The sequence below is a fragment of the Colletotrichum chrysophilum genome (genome assembly GCF_026319265.1).
Source record: "Colletotrichum chrysophilum strain AFK26 chromosome Unknown scaffold_20, whole genome shotgun sequence".
In the NCBI taxonomy this organism is placed as follows: Eukaryota; Fungi; Ascomycota; class Sordariomycetes; order Glomerellales; family Glomerellaceae; genus Colletotrichum; species Colletotrichum chrysophilum.
Window position 1 is genome coordinate 1 of NW_026517307.1, and position 20,689 is coordinate 20,689.

General features: G+C 52.9%; 3 protein-coding genes across 3 annotated transcripts; 2 read left to right on the top strand and 1 right to left on the bottom strand.

The window, feature by feature from the left end:
* Positions 1 to 946: 946 nt before the first annotated feature.
* Positions 947 to 2,091, bottom strand: ALC1 (Allantoicase; the record flags this gene model as incomplete). The annotated part of the gene is made up of 2 exons (XM_053176421.1): positions 947 to 1,917; positions 1,998 to 2,091. The coding sequence occupies 2 exons, from the start codon at positions 2,089 to 2,091 to the stop codon at positions 947 to 949; spliced, it is 1,065 nt and encodes a 354-aa protein (XP_053039508.1).
* A 2,059-nt stretch (positions 2,092 to 4,150) lies between these two features.
* COL26b_003527 (uncharacterized protein) lies at positions 4,151 to 4,974 on the top strand (the record flags this gene model as incomplete). The annotated part of the gene is made up of 2 exons (XM_053176422.1): positions 4,151 to 4,295; positions 4,370 to 4,974. 2 exons carry the CDS (start codon positions 4,151 to 4,153, stop codon positions 4,972 to 4,974), a joined length of 750 nt encoding a protein of 249 aa, XP_053039509.1.
* Positions 4,975 to 14,522: 9,548 nt separating this feature from the next.
* Positions 14,523 to 20,578, top strand: COL26b_003528 (uncharacterized protein; the record flags this gene model as incomplete). Its single annotated transcript, XM_053176423.1, has 2 exons — positions 14,523 to 20,306; positions 20,360 to 20,578. 2 exons carry the CDS (start codon positions 14,523 to 14,525, stop codon positions 20,576 to 20,578), a joined length of 6,003 nt encoding a protein of 2,000 aa, XP_053039510.1.
* Between the last annotated feature and the right edge of the window lie 111 nt (positions 20,579 to 20,689).

A 20,689-nucleotide genomic window follows, 5' to 3' on the forward strand; every position in this document is an offset into this window, starting at 1 on the left:
GATCGTATAGAGAATAATAAAGGAAGTGATGTATTGTGATGACTCTTGTTGTTGTTGTTTCCAGGTTACATCCTCTAGTAGGGAAAAGTGAGGGGAAAGATAATCTGAAACGTAACCTACTAAACTGCTAATTACATAAGGCGCTTACGTAGCTATACGTATTACATCATCAATATTATAGTTATAAGCTGTAATAAACAGAGTATTTTTATATAAGGTTTTATACCTTAAATGTTATTAGTTTATTTTATATAGAATATTAAAGTAAGTTAAGCGTTATTATTATTCTTATATTGTTATTATTATTATTGTAAAAGAATGTTATATGTTAACAGTATATACTATAATTTATAGTATTATAGTATTATAGTATATTATATGGTATATAGTGTATTATATAGTGCTTATTAATGCTCTATACATAATAAAAAATTATAATATTTTAATATAAAATACTTAAGTTTAAATTTTATTTATTATATATATTATTATTATTAAATAAGTTATTTTTTAAACTTTTTATACTATAAATTTAGTAAAACTTATTAATTTAGTGAAGTTTATTATTTTAGGACGTACTTTAAGGGCCTTAGGTAAAACCTAAAAACCTAGTAAGCTTCTTAGGCTTAGGGTGAGGCTCGCCAGGTACCTGCTACTACCGCTAAGGTAAGTACCTTACCTCCCGTCGAGGTAGGTAGGTAAGGTACCTTAGGTAGGTAGGTGCCAGGCATATTATATCACGGAGGAGCCCAACCAGTCAGTCAGAGCAGATGCAGCAAGGTGCCTCCCTGGAATTGTTGTCGTCTTCATAGACCGTTGATTGTAATTTTGAACTTTTTCCCCTTTGTTTTCCCAATTCTGCGCTCCCTTGTTCCAGAGGGATGCCGAGCCTATGGCTTCTTCATACACGCGTCTGCCCACCTATGCCATCCCAACAACTCAACGCTCATGCTCTCTTGCCAAAGACACGCAGTCTCTTAACTCCTCCATCCGGGATGATGGTGATCTTCACGTGAGACGCCACCTTGTCCTTGATGCCGCTCTGGAAGTCATGCTCCTGGTCCGGCCCGCACTTGCTCGGGGCCACAATCTCAGTCCATCCGGCGGCGTCCGCTCCGGGCTCGCCGCTCTCCTTCCATTCAAGAGCATCGATCTTGACCTTCTGTGGGAAATTACCACGGAAGTGCGCCGTATCCACGATGATGTTCTGAATGTATCCTGGTGCGCCAAGGCGAACAATCGTCCAGTCTACATGACCTTTGGTGCGTGATCTAGCCGTCTCCCATCCGTCACCCATATCTTTGCCGCGGCCCGGCAGCAGGAGGTTATCCTTGGTGCCAAAGTGCTGGTCGCTGCACGAGATGGCAACACCGCCATTCTGCGCCGCCGCCAGGTCGAAGATGGCCTCCTTATCCTCGGGAAAGACAGGCACAGCGTGGCCGAAGAGGCGGAATCTAGCGATACCACCGTCGGGGTACATGTTCAGGCGTACGTGAGTGTACTGTTTCTGCTTGGGCTCGGCCAACCTCCAACCGAAGCGCTGAGAGGGGCCGCATTCCTCGTTGCCGAGAATCGTCTCCCACTGTCCTCTGCCGCCCTTCCATGAGACGACCTCCTCGTCGTTGAGATTGAAACAGCCCTCTACCGAGATTGAGGGAGCATGGTTGCCAGAGAAGAAAGCAGTGTCAACTTCAACACCTTCAACGGTTCCAGAAGCAACGCCGAGACGGACAATAACCCAGTCAAACGGCTCTGTGTTGTGCCGTCTGGTCTCCCAGCCATCGTACCAAGCGCCAGTGTAAACCATCTTGCCAGGCTGCCTGATGGGAGGAGTGGGCGTCAATAGGTTGGTAGCCTCCGCAAACCATTCGTCTGAGAAAGCCAGGATCTTTCCGCCGAGGGCCGCAGAGATGAGATCTATGTCGAAACAAGTCAGTCTCAGCCCAAGCCCCTATCTCAAGTGAGTCTCGGGGGAATAAAAGCGGATGAAAACTTACCGATACTGCTAGAGCGAAAGGTCTTGTCGATATCATCCGACGCGATCCTGGTCGTCTTGACCTGCTCAAGAGTGTACTCCTGTTCGCTTGTCATTGTGAAGGTTGACGGTGGTTTAAGGAGGGGTCAAGTGAGGGGTTCGATTCAGCTGATGAGAGTTGCGTTGTGTATTCACCTGCAGCGAACAATTCGTGACTGTGGCTTACAGATAAAATAGGCTGAATGGTGCGAGGGACCCGAGGGTAATTTATAAAGAATTGAAAAGTGCAAATGCCCTCTGAACAATGGGACGAAGGGTGGAAAAGCCTCGGAAGAGGGATGGTTTTGTCCCCGGAATGCCTCCCGCTGGACCCTTTTCCCCTTCCCCTTCCCGTGCCCCCAGGCGGCCAATTCCGACGTCGGGCGGCCACAGTCAACGGCCACATTGAGCCTTCATAATGTCGCGCCGGCGGCCAGACGCGGGCGATAAGCAAAGACGTAATGATTCGAGCGAATTAGCTAACACTGGGCCGTGGCCAATCTGCGGCGCTTCCCCGCATGCCACTGCATACGACCGGTCCAACAAGTGTTAATTACTGTCCCCGCTGTTCGGTCGGCGGGGTGCGCGTGTAAGTTTGACGGAACTCCCGCCAGCACCGAGGGGAGAGAAGAGACTCGCCCGTGAAGTTATTCGGAAGAAACTCCGTCTTTCCTGCCTGTTGATTGAGTTTCTGGTATCAAGGGGTACCAAGGATGTACCAAAGTACGTTTGCATTCCGCCAACATCGATGCTTCTCTTGCAAGGTGCATCATCAAACTCTCGACAACACGACACACATCGATGACCCTGCTGCTTCCCGATCTGATAAGGGCTGGGCAGAAAGTCTTCCTCATAAGGTGATTGCTTCACCTTATGGTTTCGAAGTAGCACACTTCATCAGGTGAATGAATCACCTTATAGTTGCGTAAGTCGACCGCCGTGGGGGTTGCGATGTCGCAGCGCTTAGGATAACGACGTCCCCGACTTCTCTCAGGTGAATGCATCACCTTATAGTTTCTAGAGGCAGTCTTCATAAGGTGAATCAATCACCTTATAGTTTGGTAAGATCCACCAGAGGCATCGCTTCGTCGGCTGCACGTCGTGTAGCGCGGCTCTTGCGGCCCACTCCACCACCACGCAACTACGGCCACAGCGAGATCAGTCATGCATCGTCACGTGAAGCCGTTGCAGACCCTGGTCCTGTTCTTTGAAGTGGAATTGGAGACGCGAGGATCCATCGTCAGTCCCCAGCAGGATGGATGACACGCACACTCCGGTTGTGTAGTGTAGTGGTTATCACTGTAAGCACACTCTTCGTCGCAGCAGATTCCGATACCTTACTCTCTCGTGCTGACACCAGCTTCCAGCCGGATTTTGATCACCTACAGCTGTCAAACATCTTCCGGCAACCCCGGTTCGAACCCGGGCACGACCTTATCTTTTTGATCGCGATCGCTTCATTGGTTCTGCTGGTTTAACGTTCAGAGGTGCAACAGTCTCTAGACAGTCCCGAGCACGCCATGCCATGCGAAAGGGCCCGGACGCTGGAAGGCAAACGAAGTGGAAGCGAAAAACGAAAAGCAAAGTTGTCCATGGCTCCGCTGCAGATTCACATCAGATCCAGACTCTGCAGCGCCTGGGCACAGCTGACAGCTGGAACAAGACCTTGACCTGACCAGACATGACCTGACCTGTTGCCCGCTGCGACTCCTGTACGTGCCGGGGGGGACGGACCATCCCCCAAGTTACCCCACCATTCCAAGCCGGAGCCCCCTGCAGGTCCTTGTTCAATCAGAAATACACGGGCTCCGATAGGCCACAGCTCGAGACGAGCTCTGCCGTCATCGATGCCGCCATAGGTAACAGCACTTCGCGCTGTAGATGACCACCAAACGCCGACATGCCGATATTCCCTCCTGCCCTCCTTCCCAACTCAGGTGCTGCCTCTTTACCCCCTTCGAAATAAATTGCACCGCCTCTTTGGCGCACTTCGTTTCTCTCTCATCCTCCCACCGACTCCAATTCATCTCTCAGACGAGACCTCAGCGTATAGAGACCATCCGTGGCTGGTGCGATTCGCAACGCTTCTAGATAAGACCCGACTCAGACAGATACACTACAGAAAAGCTGCAAAACATGTCTTCTGCAACAGGACTGCCCGAGCCACCTCCAGGCGAAGACCATCGTGGCCACGGCCACGGCGAATTGGAGCCTCTGCTCGGACGGCCTGGTGACGCCCAACAGCCTCCGGGCCAGTTCATTGCGAAGAACCTCGTTCTTGGTACGTTATTGTTGTCTCTTCGTGCTTGCCGTTGCCTCGTCCTCTTCAAGCCTTGACTGACAAGACGTTGACAGGCACCGGTGTCGTCGCCCAATTTGGTGCTGTCATCTTCGTCGCCATGATCTGGGCTGCCGTCCTCACCAAAGATGTGATCCTTTTCTCCGGCCACCCGCTGGCCCAAAGTCTCGCCATCTTCACCCTCATCCAGTCGATCCTCTCCCTGCAGCCGACCCATACACCCGATCAGAAACGTGTCGGCCAGCGCGTCCACGCTGTCCTGAATCTGCTGGCGTTCCTTTTCCTCGTCGCCGGTGTCTCGATTATCGAGTACAACAAATTTCTCCAGGGCCCGGACTCCCACTTCCACTCCGTTCATGGCTACCTCGGCGTCATCCTATCCATCTTTTTATTGATCCAGTACGTCGTCGGTTTCACCATGTGGGCTACCCCCAAGCTTTACGGAGGCGAAGACCGTGCCAAGTCCATTTGGAAGTACCATCGCTGGAGCGGCTATGTCGTGCTCGTCCTGCTCCTGGTCACTGTTGCGACGGCTACTGACACGCCCTACAACGCCAATGTCCTCAAGTTGAAGTTGTGGGCCGTCATTGTCACGTCTCTCCTGATCATTATTGGCGTCATTCCGCGTGTGCAAAAGCAGAAGCTTGGCATCCCTTCTTAAACCCTCAAGACATAGGATTGTCGCATGGGCAAACTGGGTTTGCAAAATCATCTTGAAGAGAGGAATTGGTACGGCCTGCGGGAACAGACAGGAAAGAATAGAAGAAGGCAGTTTGGCCGTGCTTCAAACCGCATGAGCTGCCTATATGGATGTTGATTAGCTCCGCCATGCTTGGATTGCTTTTGAAATGGGCGTCGCTGCAGGCGTTCTGCGCATGGTGGGCCAGTGGGTTTGGCTTGACTTCTATTGTGAGCGGACTGTCTTTCTAGGCGCAATATTCGTTAGCATCGGATCTGCATCATAAGATACTTCCAGAAACGATGCTTCATCTTCGTCGGCATGCGTGGTTCTAAACTGCCCGTCACGATCTACAACTTCGGATTGCTCAGATGGAGGGAATCTCAAGTGTCAGCACGCGCACCTTTCCCCTGACGTTGCGCACTTGGGACCAACTGTAGTTCGGACTACATTGTCCTTGACTCATGATGTGCGGCGGTTGATGCCTGTGACGTCCATGTTCACACAATTGCCTGTCGTCCGGAAACATCTAGGTACCGTCGTCATATGTTTTCTGGGTCCTGCCAGTTATGCCCGATACTTACCGGCCCCTGCTATGTGTGACTCGACTTCCATACGCCTCTTGGTCGGATAAGAGATTCCCAACCATGAGTTGGAGCAGACTCTGTTCTGGAAACAACGTAGCATCCGCTTGGTTTCCATGACATCACTTGTCGCCATGCCTTTAGCCCACACGATGGCTCGTGTGGAATGGATTTATCATTATATCTCCGGGCTAAAGATGTTGAGGAAGTTTCGAGCCCACCCAGTAGGGGTTTTCACAGTAGGGAAAAAAGCAGTAAAAGCACCTCGGTCAGTGCCCATTCCAGCCCTGGGCTAATGATAGGGCTGTCTGTATTGTCCAGACTACGGCAGAAAACGTGCTGTACCTTGTCGTACCCTTATTGGAGTAAGTCGTCGTGGAAACTTCCATCAACAGGAAACGTATTCGACAGTCCGGCTTCTTCTACGTCGATTGGGTGACTCACTGATCGAATATGCCTGAGCGAAGTAGCATTTAGGTTCCCGATAACATGCTCTCGATGCCCCGGCAGGTAGTTTTCCTTAGGCTAATATATTCCTCACGCTCCAGCGACGTCTTTCTACATCGCTGTATCTGTTGATCTTGATGTCACAGGAATCTCTCTGACTTGTTTCTGGACAAGAGTAATCGTGGTTTGTTTCGTAGTCTCGGCACCATTACGAGGGGATAAATGCAGCAATCTTTGGTCTCGGATAGTCAAGACCACGTAAAAGACGAGGGGGAGAACCGTATATGACTTTTAAGTAGGTTGAACAAAATCATCTTACAAGCTTGGGAGATCAGCATTCCCTTCTGATGCAGGCCTCGGAACCAGCAGGCAAGTCGCAGGTGTATCTTGAAGCGACCGTGAACAGCTGATACTGTTATTTCCTGTGAATTTTTGGGATTGATGCTGCTGAAGTTAGCTGCAGCGTCTTTAAGCCATGCGTATTTTTTTGGGGGGGAAATATGTTTCGTGCCCAGTCCAGCGGATTCATGACCTGGCAAAAGGAGAGCCTCACACTTTCTTTTAGTGGACGTGAAAATGAATGTCGAGGGAAGCGATATGAGATTTCACTAGCACGAGTGCAAGTGCCACTTATTTGATTTGTTGTCCTAGGTGTCTGTTGTTTTCACGGTGAGACCATTCGATGTGGAAGACACTTAGTGCCAACGGTGTGTGATAAACGAAATCTAGGACGCCGAGTTCAAGACGTCGAAGAGAGCATACCAATGCCCAAAACAATCTAATTCCTAAATACCATTACAATTAGCCAGAATGTGTCAAGACGTTTAGTTGCTTCGGTTCAACTTATCGCAATTCCTTAGGAGTGCCTACGCCAAAGTACGAAGCCTATACGACGGCTCAGGAGTATCAGCCAGCAGTATCCCAGCTGTGCCACATAGTTGCAAGGCTGATCAACTCGTATTGGAGCGACAGTGACCTCGTTATGATCCCGTGAGTCTCCTGCTAAAACCGACATCCGGGCTGAGTGTGTTGGCCTGAAGGCGTACAATACAGGTGATACTAATCATCGCTAATGATTGATAATGACAAGCTGTTACTTCATTCCTTTAATCCAGACACTAAAAGTATACTCAGCGTGATAAAGACCAGCAGACCTAACAGTGAACTAGATTTTTAACAACTAACGAAACGATTGATTATATTCTGATTAATCTAACGTTAATGTTGTAAGCCTCTCTACCCAAGTATATAATTCTATTGCGGTTAACACACTATTACATACGACCATACCCACTGGAGAACTCGGGATCCCGTCCGCTCTCCCATAGATAAGCTAGTGAGGGCTGGAGTAGTAGTCGGGTCGGTGACGACCGGCGAATGCCCGGTGTTGTATGTTTTGGATCCCTTTTTGCGCAAGTAGTTTGACAACATTTCCGTTTTGGCATCGCCAATGAGCAGACAGCTGGGCAGGCAGCTTACCAGTCGAAGAGAAGTTATTGACTGACTACCTACAAAAGTTGCGGCCGTATCTCTACCGCATGGACACAAGGCTAGGCATTAAGTCTGCAAAAGCATTCGCCCTTTTGGGAAGGTGGGCGGGCCGGGTCACGACGCCGTCAACTACGGGCTTACCGCAAGGCACAAGAGGCTTGAGTCTGAGCAGTCTCACTCAGTTCCCAGCAAGCCTGGCACCGCCTTGCCCAAACATCTTTGAAGGGTGCCATAGGCGAGAACTTTCACTGCCGATGCCAGGTAGAGTCTGTGTTGCGCTCTACCGGGTCAGCGCTAGCTGGACGTTGCGCAGCTCCTTGGGCATCAGACAACAACCTGGGACCGTTTCAAGATATTCCAATTTTGATGGAAATCATGTTGATACAATAAACTTTACCAGCACTCAGCCACGTATGGTTGAGGGTGTCAAGTCGCTGGTGGCGCAAGAGTAAAAGCCCTTCCCCACGTTACAGTGACAACACGAGTGGAAGGCATTGTTTTGGTGGTATTTACAACATGCGACTGCCAGTCACTGACCAGTCAAAGTCTGAGGTAGTTTTTCAGCTCAAGATCTGCTGGGCCTTTGGCTGCCCGTAATCAGAGAGTGGACCGAGCATCATTTCAGAGTCAAGATGCCGGCTCATCGAGACCCGCAACGGAGTTACGACGAAGGAATTTGAAGTGAGCGGAATACTGAGAACCACAGAGAGTTACAGTAGGTACATCTGGCGCTCCTTTACTGCGGTCGCGACGTATCTCATGGCTCTTTGCGTTACCGAAGGACTGGAAACGGGCTGTTGTGACATCAAGCGCTAAGCCCGGCTCGGATGAGGGCAGGGGGATGGGCTAGACCGGTGCGGATACAGAATTGTTCGAGGCTTCCAGACGGTAATTTCTGAAGCCAGAGGTTGATTGGCTGGAATCTCGCCCCAAGGCTCCTCGATTTGCGACCACACCACCCAAAAGAGGTGAGGCGTTCGTCGGCCGAAAATGCCCCTTGCCCTTCAAATTTCGACTGGTTCTGACACGTTCTCGATGAATCGTCTCGCAAGTGGGGAACATACCGTGACCTGACGCCAGATGCCCCGATCTCTGCGGAGGATATCGCCCGCGGCGCCCCTTTCGCTGGTGGATTCCAATGGGGGCCCACGATTTTGGATGTTCCGTCGGTGAGGACGAAGTGAGGTTCTGTACGGATAGCAGGCGTCGATCGGCGATGCGGCTGAGACAGCAGATGTGGCTGATATGCTGTGGCTTGCTGGGAGCCACGCAAACGGGAAACCAACTGATACTAGGTACAGTCAGGTTGTCGCCAAACTCCTGATGCCGGCAGGAACCGTAGAGCAATGGATTTGGTGCCGAGACATGCGCGGGCTGTTACTTTGCAGCGAAGATACACCATGGGTGAGGATCAGGACAACGATGATGTCTATTCGCGACGGTGGATCAGCTGCCCTGATGTTGCGGCTCATCATCGCACTGAGCGGCAACGAGTTGAATCGCAAGTTGAGTTCCGGGTGTCGGATAGCTCGATAGCAATTGCGTATCGGAGCCAATAGCGGCGGCAAAGAGCACGGGCGCATGGGTTCAGAGGACGGAAGAGGAAGGCTTCCAGAGCGCTGCCACGCCTTGACAGAGAAGGACTGGGCAAGCGCCATGCAGAATGTAGGAAAACCACCGATGATCGTGATGGGACGGTGCCTGCCGGGGCGTTGCTTGGGAAATGGGAAAGGCAGCTGGCACGAGCCCAGGAGTACCATTTCTCGAAAATGCCCATCTGTCAGTTGGCCAAGAAAAGAGCTGCCACCAGCATCTAGATCAGCAGAAAACAACAACAAAAAAACAGACCAAAAGGCAAATGAGCTCAAGAGGGCTGGAAGAAGAGGGGAGAGTTACCCCACTTTCCATTCCATTGGGCTAGGATATCAATTAGAGGGAAAAAAGCCTCCTTGCTAATGATGCACATTGACGTCATTTGGCGCTCACCTAGCGTGGGAGGAACATGCTTCAGGGGTCTGAAAGGTCATGCGTTGGTCGAGGCAATAGAAAAAGGGGAAAAAAAAACCTGGGAGATGGGTTCGAGCGGACGCCGTGTCGTGCTCAAGACTTGGATGCAGCGTACCATGTCCCAGCAGACAACAAGCAACTAGCACCCGCAAGCTCTGCTGGCCTTCGGAGCAGTGTCCGTTAGCCTCATGTCGTGTCGTGTCGTGTCGTGTCGTGTCGCTGTGAGACGCCTGGAGAAACGAGTCGAGCTGCCGCTGGGAGGGAGGGCTGAATCGCGACGAGACCTATTTCTTCAACCGGGGACGACGCAATACGTCGGCAAGTCGTCCTTGCATGCGAGCGAGTGTCTCGAATCCGAAGTCTCTGCCTTGTGGATGCAGCGTCGTGTTGCAGAGCTTCTTCATCCTTTCCTAGCAGCACGAGGAAAAGCTACGGATACGTGTAAGGAGCTCCGCAGACCTGCGAGGCAAGTGGTCGACGCACAGGGACGATCATTTGCTGGCGGGCGCGGATTGATGAGATAGAGACGTAGAAAATTGGGCTGCGTTCGTGACACATCCTGTCACAGTCCGAAGAGTTGTTGTGGGTTCAATTGAAGTATACTAGTTAGAATGGAGTGGACACTTGGGGCCATTAGTCCCGTGTAGTCGGCGGCCCAGAATCTTTGGCGTGTCTACGGATAGTGCCGTGCCTATTCAATCGGCACGGCGGTTGTTTGACCACCTTCGCCAGGGAACGGTGTTGTCGTCAAACAAAGAGCAGAATCTTAAAAACGACGGCGTGGACAAAGAATCAAATACAGCCCTCGTATACGCAGGTAGGAAATGGATCCGTAAAGTGAGGCTGTAATTCTCACGATGTTCCCCTCGAGGCGCCGAGCTGGCCGTTGCCCAGGGCGTGCCCTGGCTCGTTGTGGTTGCACTCAACGGCGGACCCCACTACCTACCGGAATGTACACAATACCTTGCTTCCCCGTTCAACGGTAGATAGCTGTCCCTGAGGCGCTGGAGCGTTACCGTGTTGTGTCGTCCGATAAGCAATCGAGTCCCCCCGCAGGTGGAGATTCGGGGCGGGAGCTCTGTCACTTGACCTCCGTCATCTTGATATCGCTTGGAGGACCTTGCTGTGACGGCCCACGAGGCATTCTGTGAAGAAGTGAGCAGCGAGAAGCGGCAGCAGCATATTATGCGCCGAGAGCCGATGTACAATAGACTGCACCTCGCCGCCTGACAACTCAACGGGGGAGCACGTGAGCTCCGAACACAACGACGTTCGTCCAAAGTGTGCGCTGTAGTAAGACGGGACGAGTAAGCGTGTGTTGTACGAACTGATTGTCGTATTCGGGGACTACGGAGACGAGTAGGGCGACAGACTTGTGACGTCGACGCGACTTCATAGAGGCTCTGCTGAGCTTCGTCACAGAGGACAAAAGCACACGGTGTTGTAAGTCAGATCCTACAAGCTCGACGGGTCGGGTTCCGGATGTATACGCAGTAGTTAATACAGCGGCATGCGGGTGCATCTTGTTTGCAGACGTATGAATATGGTTTTGCAATTGGTCTTGGTCGATGATCTGTTCCAGTCAGCCAGCAAATGGCGCGCGAGCATCTGGCTTCAGCGTCGCAGCGCGTTTTGGGAATTTGTGGGCAACTGGGATAGAGTTCATCAAACTCCTCTGTACTGGAGGCTTGCATTCTCAATCTTGGTTCGTTGAGTGTGTCCGTATACGGGGGCATGCCATGGACAGAGGCCGATCCGGACGGGGCGGACGGAAAGTGCAAGGAACGGATGCAGAAAACCGGCTGAGAGAAACACGACCAGAGGCATGGTGGTGGCCCCCTGGGGGCCGCATCGTGGGAACCGTGGGCGCAATCGGACCGGATGCGTTGATGATTCCGTCTGATGGCTGGCATGATGTGTTCCGTGTCCCGTATTTTGTCTGGGACGTTTTGCAACCATACGGCGCGGCGACGGCCTGGTGCTGATGAGAGTCATGAACTTGCCTCTGCCTTGGAGGTTGGGAGAATGCATCATGGGCCGGGGAGAGTTCAAATGGGCCACCGAAGCCAGCCAAGGCGTGGTAGTGGTTGGTTTCTAGCGGCTCAGGTGTGCAGGGCGAATGTAAGAAGACGAGCAGGCCACGGATGGTATGGGAGTCCTGGCCATGATGGTCGCCGAGTGGGCTCCGTTACGGGAATCGTGGAGTTGGAATTGAAACGGCGGAGAGCATCCGATGGAGACCGTCAGAGAGGAGGGCCCCGAGAGGTTCGATTGCCGCAATGTCAGTCCAGGGCAAGGTTTGGTACCAAGCCGCAACTCTGAAGCTACAGACGTTGCCTCACCGAGTAGAGTGCCTCTAAGTAGGTGGGCGATAGGTAAGGTAAGGTCCATAGACAGACCATGGGAAGACGGAACGGAATTCGGCCGCAGCGCGAGTTGACGGTAAGGTAGGTGACCTTACGGATACCTCACCTTGCGGGACGGGAGAAGCGAGTATCGATGTTCCTGGCGGTGGCAGGGCCGGGGCCGAATGAGGACGCCAGCCCACCTCAGGCTGCCCAGCGCCTCTCAGATTTGACAGTGAATTCCACAGCGAATTGCGACTTTGCAACTGATTTCCATTGAACTGCAGTGCAGCGTGGGAGGGCCCGTTGGTGGGTGCCGTGCGGGCGTCGGGCTTTAGACACTCTCGGGGCGGGCTACGCAGTACCTGAGGTGTAGTGTAGGTACCTTAGTTTGTTGATGTAATGCGCTCCACATTTAACCAGGGCATGCACCTTATCCGTATGTGATGTACATCTATCTCATGTGCGATACTACTACCCATACGCAGTACGCAGTACATGCGCAGCGCGGGTAAGGTACAAGTACATGAAGCGACAGCCTGCCCAGTATTGTGCAACGGCCGTCAAAGGACATCTCTTGGGCTTGGAGGCGCAACAAGCTGCCCAGAGAACCGAATAAGTGTCAGATTGAGATGAGGCGGAGGAAGAAAGCCATTTGATCCGTGTCGTGGGCGTGAGAACGATTGGATTGGGCCACTTGAGCCAGACTGGTTAGCGAGATATGTCTAGGGCGGAAGTTGCAGTTGATTGGGATGGCATCTCTGGAGAAACGAGACCATCGTGGCCCAAATGCCACTAGGCAATATTCATACGGTATCTGCACACTTGCACGGTTAGCCCTCCAAAGCTAGGGTTCCCGTGACACCAGCAACGCCTGAACCTCACGGAGCGCAACAGTACGGAAAGTAGATGTTAGCAGTGCCTGGTTGGAAATGGGGCAGCCGACACCATGCGCCGCGGATGACCCGTACCGTACCGGTACTTGCCCTCAGCGGTACGGTCCAGTGCGACTGGCCGGGAAGGTAGGCGAAAGTGCTAGTGGCCAGGGCTATTTCGTGTACCAAGCCGGTCGTCTTCCAAGGAAGCACCCGTTGGCGGTGTTTGTTTTTTCTTCTGAGGTTGGATGCCCGCTGGCTGGTTGCGCCGGACAGAGAAGGTTGCGATGTCATCAGCATATACGAGGCCATTGCCAAGTAGTGAGGAAGAAGAAGAATAACACGCAGAGAAAGAGGCGTCAGAGTGAGTCCATGTCGCAGCAGGACTTCCACAGTTGTGTGAGACTGGAGGAGGATACGCAGAGTAAAGTAGCCTTACCAAAAGATGGATGTTGAGCGGGCAGTATTTCCTGTGCTGAAAAGGGGACCTAGGAATTCAGGTAACCTACCTTAAGGTAGAGATAGGTAGTAAAGTAGGTAGGTAGGGAGACTGGGCGGTAGACAGACAGCGACGGGAAGAGAGAGAGAGAGAAAGCCCGGGCGGGAGAGCAGCCCGGCGTACCTAAGGTAGGTAGGTGTGGAAGGTAGGTAAGGTACCTGAAGCCTGGAGGGCATGTTCCATCCAATGTCCTGGTCTTCTTCACCTCAGCTCCCACCTCCCAACTACGTCATCAAGCAGGACTATTCTCATTGAACGGGGCTGCCCACCCTTTCCTTTCTTGTTCCTCCGTTTCTTGCCTTTGCCTTTGCCTCTGTCCAGTTTCTGTCTCTTTCTCTGCCTTCCTACATTTTTGCCTTTGCCAGCCCGTTGCACGCCCTTCTGTCCGTCCTGTCTGCTACCTCACTGCATCGTTGTCCGCGCCGCTACTGCGTGTTCTCTCTCGCTTCGCTTCGTTTTTTTTCCTGCTCCACGCCCCGATCCTCCTCCTCCTCCCCTTCCGACGACCCCAGTCCACCGTCACCGTCAGGCCCGATGCAAGACTGAGGAGCAACCTCAAAACCCCAGTCCCGGTCCCAATCCCAGTCCCGGTCCTGGTCTTTCCTAGTTCCAGTCCCATACTCGCTGTTCAGCCTATTCCACTTCAGTCCAAACGCACATCTCATCCATACCTTGCCTCGCCCACCTCACCATACCACCAAAACTAAGAGGTACCGATCCAATTCTCAAGCAGACTAAACCACCACCACCACCACCACCACACCACCGCCGCACAACACAACACAACACGACACCGCATCGCACGCTCGCCCTCGGATTTCCTCCTCCACCGCTTGACGAGAGCACCTTTTCTCCTCGTCTCAAGCCCGCCCACCGACTTTTCTACTTTGCCCCTCTTCCGCTATATCGCCTCCCCGCCCGAGCCCCTCGCGGACCTACTCGCCATCCGATTCTGCTTGAACCCCTGACGCTTGGTTCAACGGCGCCGCTTCTGACCTCCAGTCCGGATCGGCTTATTTGCGAAGCGACACGACCACTCGAAGTTTGCAAATCCTCGCGTTATTGTTCTGTGTATGGGGCGCCCTTCTTATGAGGAATGCCAAGCACGAGCCTTCCAGTAGACAAGAAAGAGCCGTCTTCCGCGCGTCGACTTAGCCTCCCGCGACGAACCACCCCCGAAGCAAAAAAGTCGCCAACCAAAGAACCCGCTCAGAGCCTCCCGAGTCCCCGTCATGGACTGACCCTGAACTCCCCTTCGTCTGGTGGAAATGCGCGCGTCGCAATGTCGAACGTGTCCAAGGAGCAGTCTTCTCATTCGCCGGCTGACCGCCCCAAGGCGCAACTCGAATCTCAGTCCGCCACCTTTGCGACTTCTGGCGCACTTGGACGAGATATCAATGCGAAGCGTACACCGGGCGTACCTCATGTTGCCGATGACGTCGCAGGTGGGACAGGCGGCAAGGAAGAAAAAAGCAAAAATGAAGAGGCCGCGGGCTCCAACAACGACACGCCGCCTGCACAGTCCGAGTCCCAGATACAACTGAACCGGTACCGCGAGCGATTGGCACGCGATCTGGAGCGTCGCGAGATGGCGACAAGGGGTCTCATGGTGACGCCTCCCGAAAAGGTTCGCGTCTCTCCAATCCCCGAGGAGAGCAACAATACGCTCCAGACCAATCCCGTAGCCCTGGCGACAACATCCAGCCTGACAACATCATCCAGCTTGACAACAACCTCGACCGAGTCGGGAAACACTATTCGCGGCGGCATCACTCCGGGTTTCGTTGCAGGTACTCCTTCTTACCCGTTTCCACGTATGTCGACGCCTGGGTATGCCATAAGTCCGATGAGCAGACCATTCGGCAACATGTCACCAACTGCTGCGGCTTTCATGTCGCAAACCATGTCATTCGAGGGTTTCGGAGCTGCTCAAGACAAGGTCCTCTCCGGCTCGTCGACGCCCGCATCAGCGCTGACTTTCCTCCCTGCCGGAGCTACTGGCCAGTTGGATGGCGATTTCCCCAGCCCCAATTTGTATGACTTGTCACTAATGCTAAGTGCCGAACCTGGACTGGATGCGTGGTGGAACACAGTCGTCCAGATCATGAGGGATGTGTACAAAGCCGAAAGAGTCACACTTGCCGTGCCAGCTGATACCACTGACATCGAAAACGTGCCGTGGGGTCAGAAGGCGACCTATAATGAACACCAAGAAGACGACCTTAGTCTTGGTTACATGGCCAGAGGCAGCAGTCTCATTCCCAGCAGTGCGGGTGACATTGTCATCGAAGAACAAGCAGCGCCTGAAGACCCTTCGCGACCAAAGCTTGTTCCGCGACCGAGTCTACAGACTCGCCACTCCTTCACCGCTTACGAGGATAACAGAGAGAGAAAAGGTGGCAGCGAGAGACTTTTGCCCTCCCGTCGTCCAGCGCAGCTTGGCAGGAGCAAGAGTTACTTTCCGCCGGCACAAGCGCCTGAAGAAGTCGGTTCTGAGCCGTCAGGGCCGCCACTCAACACGTCGGCACTCGCTGAACACGATGCTGAGGATCAAGACGTGCCTAGCTGGGAAGTACCTCTTGGTGCAAATCCAGATGTTCAAGGCAGGGTCCTCCCTGTCCTTCAAGCTTTAGACTACGAAGCCGATCCTCTCATCGACCACAGTGGCGTCATGCGCGTTCTTGAACGCGGTAAGGTGATTGCACTCACAAGAAGCTACCCATACCTGCAAAATTTACCAGATGAACCGGCTGCCAAGGCCAATCCAGCGACGAAAGCGACATCGACAGATGCAGCCAGAAAAAAGCTGAAGAAGATGAGGGCGGACTCTAGCTCGAAGTTGTCGACTATTTTAGGAGGCGGAAATCCTCCGCGGAGTCTGGGTCGCAGCCATGGACTAGAAAAACCTCAGCCTTCAAGCATGATTTCGCGATTGGAGGATGATAAACCACGGCCGCCGACCCCAAAGTACGAAGAGTTTGAGCAAGCTCCCCCGTCGCCATGGTCTCAGTCTCCTGCGCCATCGCCCGCGGTCCGCGCCGATCCCACTGAGAACCCCTTTTTCACTGATGCAATGGTGGATGAAGATTCCTTCAACCCGGGGTCCGCGCCTGCAGACTACGCTGGAATGCGACCGCCCGAGGCGATCGGAGTGGACAACTCCTGGACTGTTCTTCACATCCCCCTGACGCATCTCCTTCTTTCCAAACCTGTTCATCCATTTAAACTCGACACAACCATCCTCGAGCAGAAGACGCACAGCCGCAACAAGAGCGAGATACATGATCAGTCCGGGGAACATGACGCGTCTGCTAGCTCCTGGCAACGAAAGGACAAGCCTGCACCAATTGCCATTCTTTCGATACTCAGCCCCATCATCCCATATCCCTCGAACCTTCGCCACTCTCTCGAGTATCTGGCCCCGCACCTAGCGACTTCATTCTCTCTTTGTCGTCATTATTCGAATCTGGAGACGGAGCTTGCTGGAATCAACCGCCGGAGGCCTCACACCGCAGGTTTCGGTGCCATTGCAGCTGATGGACGCCCGTTGGCGGACCCTGCCAGTATCGGTAACCTTAGTTTTCTCCCCTCCGAGGACCCGACTGCCCATCGCTCCCTGGCGGGCAGTATCACAAGCCCAAGTGACTACTCCGGTGTCTCCAAGAGCGCAACTGGCTCGCCGATGGGCACACCAGGCTGGGACCCTAGCTCGCCCCATATGCTTGTGGACAAGCGCGGGCCTTCGACCAGCCCTGCCTACTCTGGAGGCGACAGCTACTTCAACACCAACAAAAAGGCATCATCCGCCCGAGCAGAAACATCCTCAGCGAGTTCCCAGAAGACGCGACGCAGTTCCAAGGAGGGCTCACCAGTCGATCACAGGCAAGCTCGTCTGTCGGTTGGACTTCATGCCGTCGCGCAGGAACCCTCCTCCACACCCGGGGCAGGTGAAGGTCAAGACGTCATCGAGAAGGCTACCGAAAGCCGGGTTTCCACGCCGGGTGGTGTCAAACGCGTACTCTCCAGCGAGTTGAAGAATTACTTGGATGAAATCGCGGTACTCGAACCCCGACTGAAATCTGTCGAGCAGAAGCCTTTGGAACAGAACCAGCACACTCTCCTACACTCATACGGTGCCGACTTCGCCACGAGCTTCCAGTCACTACCGCCTAGTTCGAGTGTTGTGAGCAAGCCTGTGCCCCACACGGCACCGTACAGAGCTGGTTCAGTCACTGTTGGCTCAGTCGATATGCCGCCACCTTCCGATCGATTGAAAGGTCTCATTCTTGATTCCCTTCCAGCGCACGTTTTCGTGTCACTGCCCCAAACTGGCGAGATTGTATGGGTCAATAGTCGCTACCTGACGTATCGAGGACAAACAGTGACCGACCTCGCTGCTGACCCTTGGGGCAGCATTCACCCTGGTGATAGGGACGAGTACTTGAAGGCTTGGGGCCACTCTTTACGTACAGGGGAGCAATTTTCGAGAACAGTTCGCATAAGGCGCTTCGACGGCGCTTATCGATGGTTTTACGCCCGAGCTGTAGCTTCCCGTGACAAGCGCGGAGTCATGATGCAATTCCTCGGATCTTACATGGATATTCATGACCAACATATTGCCGAACTCAAAGCCGCGCGTCAAGAAGAGATTGAGGCATCGGAGGCGAAGCATAGACTTTTGGCAAACCTCATCCCCCAAATCATCTTCACAGCTACCGAAGATGAAGGCATCACGTTCGCCAACGAGCAGTGGCTCTCATATACAGGCCAAAGCTTTGAAGATTCACTTGGTCTCGGCTTCATGGACTTCGTCCATCCTGATGATTTAGCGAAGTGCCAAATACCCACAGATCGGCCGCCCACACCCTTTCCAGCCAAATTCGATCGTAAGAGCCAACAGGAAGCTGCATCTTTCGAGGCTGCTTTCACGAGCTTGACTGCGCCATCGAAGGGTCAAAATCTGATGGAGACTAATATCAGAGGAATACACCAAGCGCTTTCTCGAAATAACAGTTCGAGCAGTAGTTCGGTGTACGAGATGCCTACCGCAGATCTCACGGAGCTGGCAAGGAAAGGAATCATCAAGGTGACTACCGACAGCAACGGCAGACTGTCGTATACGACCGAGGTCCGATTACGATCTCGGAACGGAGAATACAGGTGGCATCTGATTCGATGCGTCGAGATCGACAACATTGATTTCGGCAACGGAGCGAGCTCATACTTTGGCTCCGCTACGGACATCAACGATCACAAGCTCCTGGAAGCCAAACTCAAAGAAGCCATGGAATCAAAGAGTAGATTCTTGAGCAACATGTCGCACGAGATTCGTACCCCATTGATCGGAATCTCTGGCATGGTCAGCTTTTTGCAGGATACGACCTTGAATGAGGAGCAGCGTGACTATACCAACACCATTCAAACGAGCGCCAACAGCCTCCTCATGATCATCAATGACATTTTGGATCTATCCAAGGTCGACGCCGGCATGATGAAGCTCAAATACGAATGGTTCCACACGCGCTCGTTGATTGAAGATGTCAACGAGCTGGTGTCCACCATGGCGATTGCCAAGAGACTTGAGCTCAACTACATTGTCGAAGAGGACGTTCCTGCTTGGGTCAAGGGCGACAAAGTGCGCATCCGTCAGGTTCTTCTCAACGTCATTGGAAATGCCATCAAGTTCACTGCCGAAGGTGAGGTGTTCAGCCGATGTAGAATCTTCACCAACACAAAGTCGGCACCCGCCAACGACGAGATCATGCTGGAGTTTGCAGTTATCGACACCGGACGAGGTTTCACGAAAGAGGAAGCGGACTTGATCTTCAAGCCCTTCAGCCAAATCGATGGAAGCAGCACCAGACAGCATGGAGGAAGTGGTCTTGGCTTGGTTATTTCCCGACAGCTGGTGGAGCTCCACGGTGGCAAGATGGAGGGCACTGCAGTTCCCGGCAAAGGCTCGACTTTCACATTCACCGCCAAGTTTGCACTCCCAACCTCAGTCGACCACCCCGATGGTCCGATCAGCCCCGAAGCGTTCAAGCCTGTCGTTCAAGCTCCTGAGGAGGTCACCGTTCTTCGCCCCGCTGTAAAAGCTTCGCCAGCAGCAAAAGCCATATCGGGCGCAAGCCCGAGCACTGATGCTGAATTCGTTTCGCCAGCTCTGGCGTCTAGTGGAAGCTCTGATCCTTCGATACGCTCTAATATTTCCCAAGTGACGGAGCGCACATCTGTGTCTTCGGTCAACGTCGGTCTCGTACACTTCAGTGAAGCCGCCAGGGCGAGCGGTCAAGATCTGTCAGAGATGAAGCTTGAGCTTCCTCCCAGCGAATCATCATCGGGTACGACACCGACCCCTGAGACATCTAAGCCCGTCAAACTGGAAGACTTCAGACCTCCCATGTACTCGATCCTCATCATCTGCCCGCAAACTCATAGCCGCGAGGCCACGGCGCAACACATTGAGACGACCCTTCCCAAGGACGTGCCTCATCAAATCACAGCTCTTGATTCAGTTGACAAAGCTCAAAGCCTTCTGGGAGGAGATGAATCTGTTAATTTCACGCACATCGTTCTCAACCTACCCTCGCCCGAAGAGATCATCGGATTGATGGAAAGAATTACAAAGTCTACGACCATTAGCAATACGACAATCCTGATCTTGTCCGATTCGGTTCAGCGGCAGGCGGTAATGAAACTGGCAACTGACACAAAGTATGAGCAGCTGGTGTCTGAGAACCTGGTCACCTTTATCTACAAGCCAGTCAAACCGTCCAGATTTGCTGTCATCTTCGATCCGGACAAGGTTCGCGATCTTAGCATCGATCGAAACAGGTCTACAGCACAACGCATGGTGGAAACTCAGAAGGCCAGTTACCAGGAAATCGAGAAACGTATGGGCAACAAGGGGTATAAGGTGCTGCTGGTAGAAGACAACCCTGTCAACCAAAAGGTCCTGAAGAAATACCTCAAGAAGGTCGGCGTGGAAGTCGAGGTTGTTGCAGACGGAGCCGAGTGCACCGAGACCGTCTTTTCTCGCTCCCATAGCTACTTTTCTCTGATACTGGTAAGTTATCCTACCTGCCGACAAGCCGACGTGACCACTAACCGATCAACTAGTGCGACTTGCACATGCCGCGCAAAGACGGCTACCAAGCTTGCCGGGAGATACGGCAGTGGGAAAAGGAACGGGGATTCAAGACGCTGCCCATCATTGCGCTTTCGGCCAATGTCATGTCCGATGTTCAGGACAAGTGCGTGGCAGCTGGCTTCAGTGACTATGTTACGAAGCCGGTGGACTTCATCGATCTCAGCAGAGCTATGTCCAAGTTCTTCTGAGTAAATACAAGAAATAGGACAAACGGCGAGGACAGAGTCATTTCGTAGGCTACAACTAGTAACCTGCGGCGAAAAGTACAAGCAACGACATTCTACACTTCAAATCAAAAG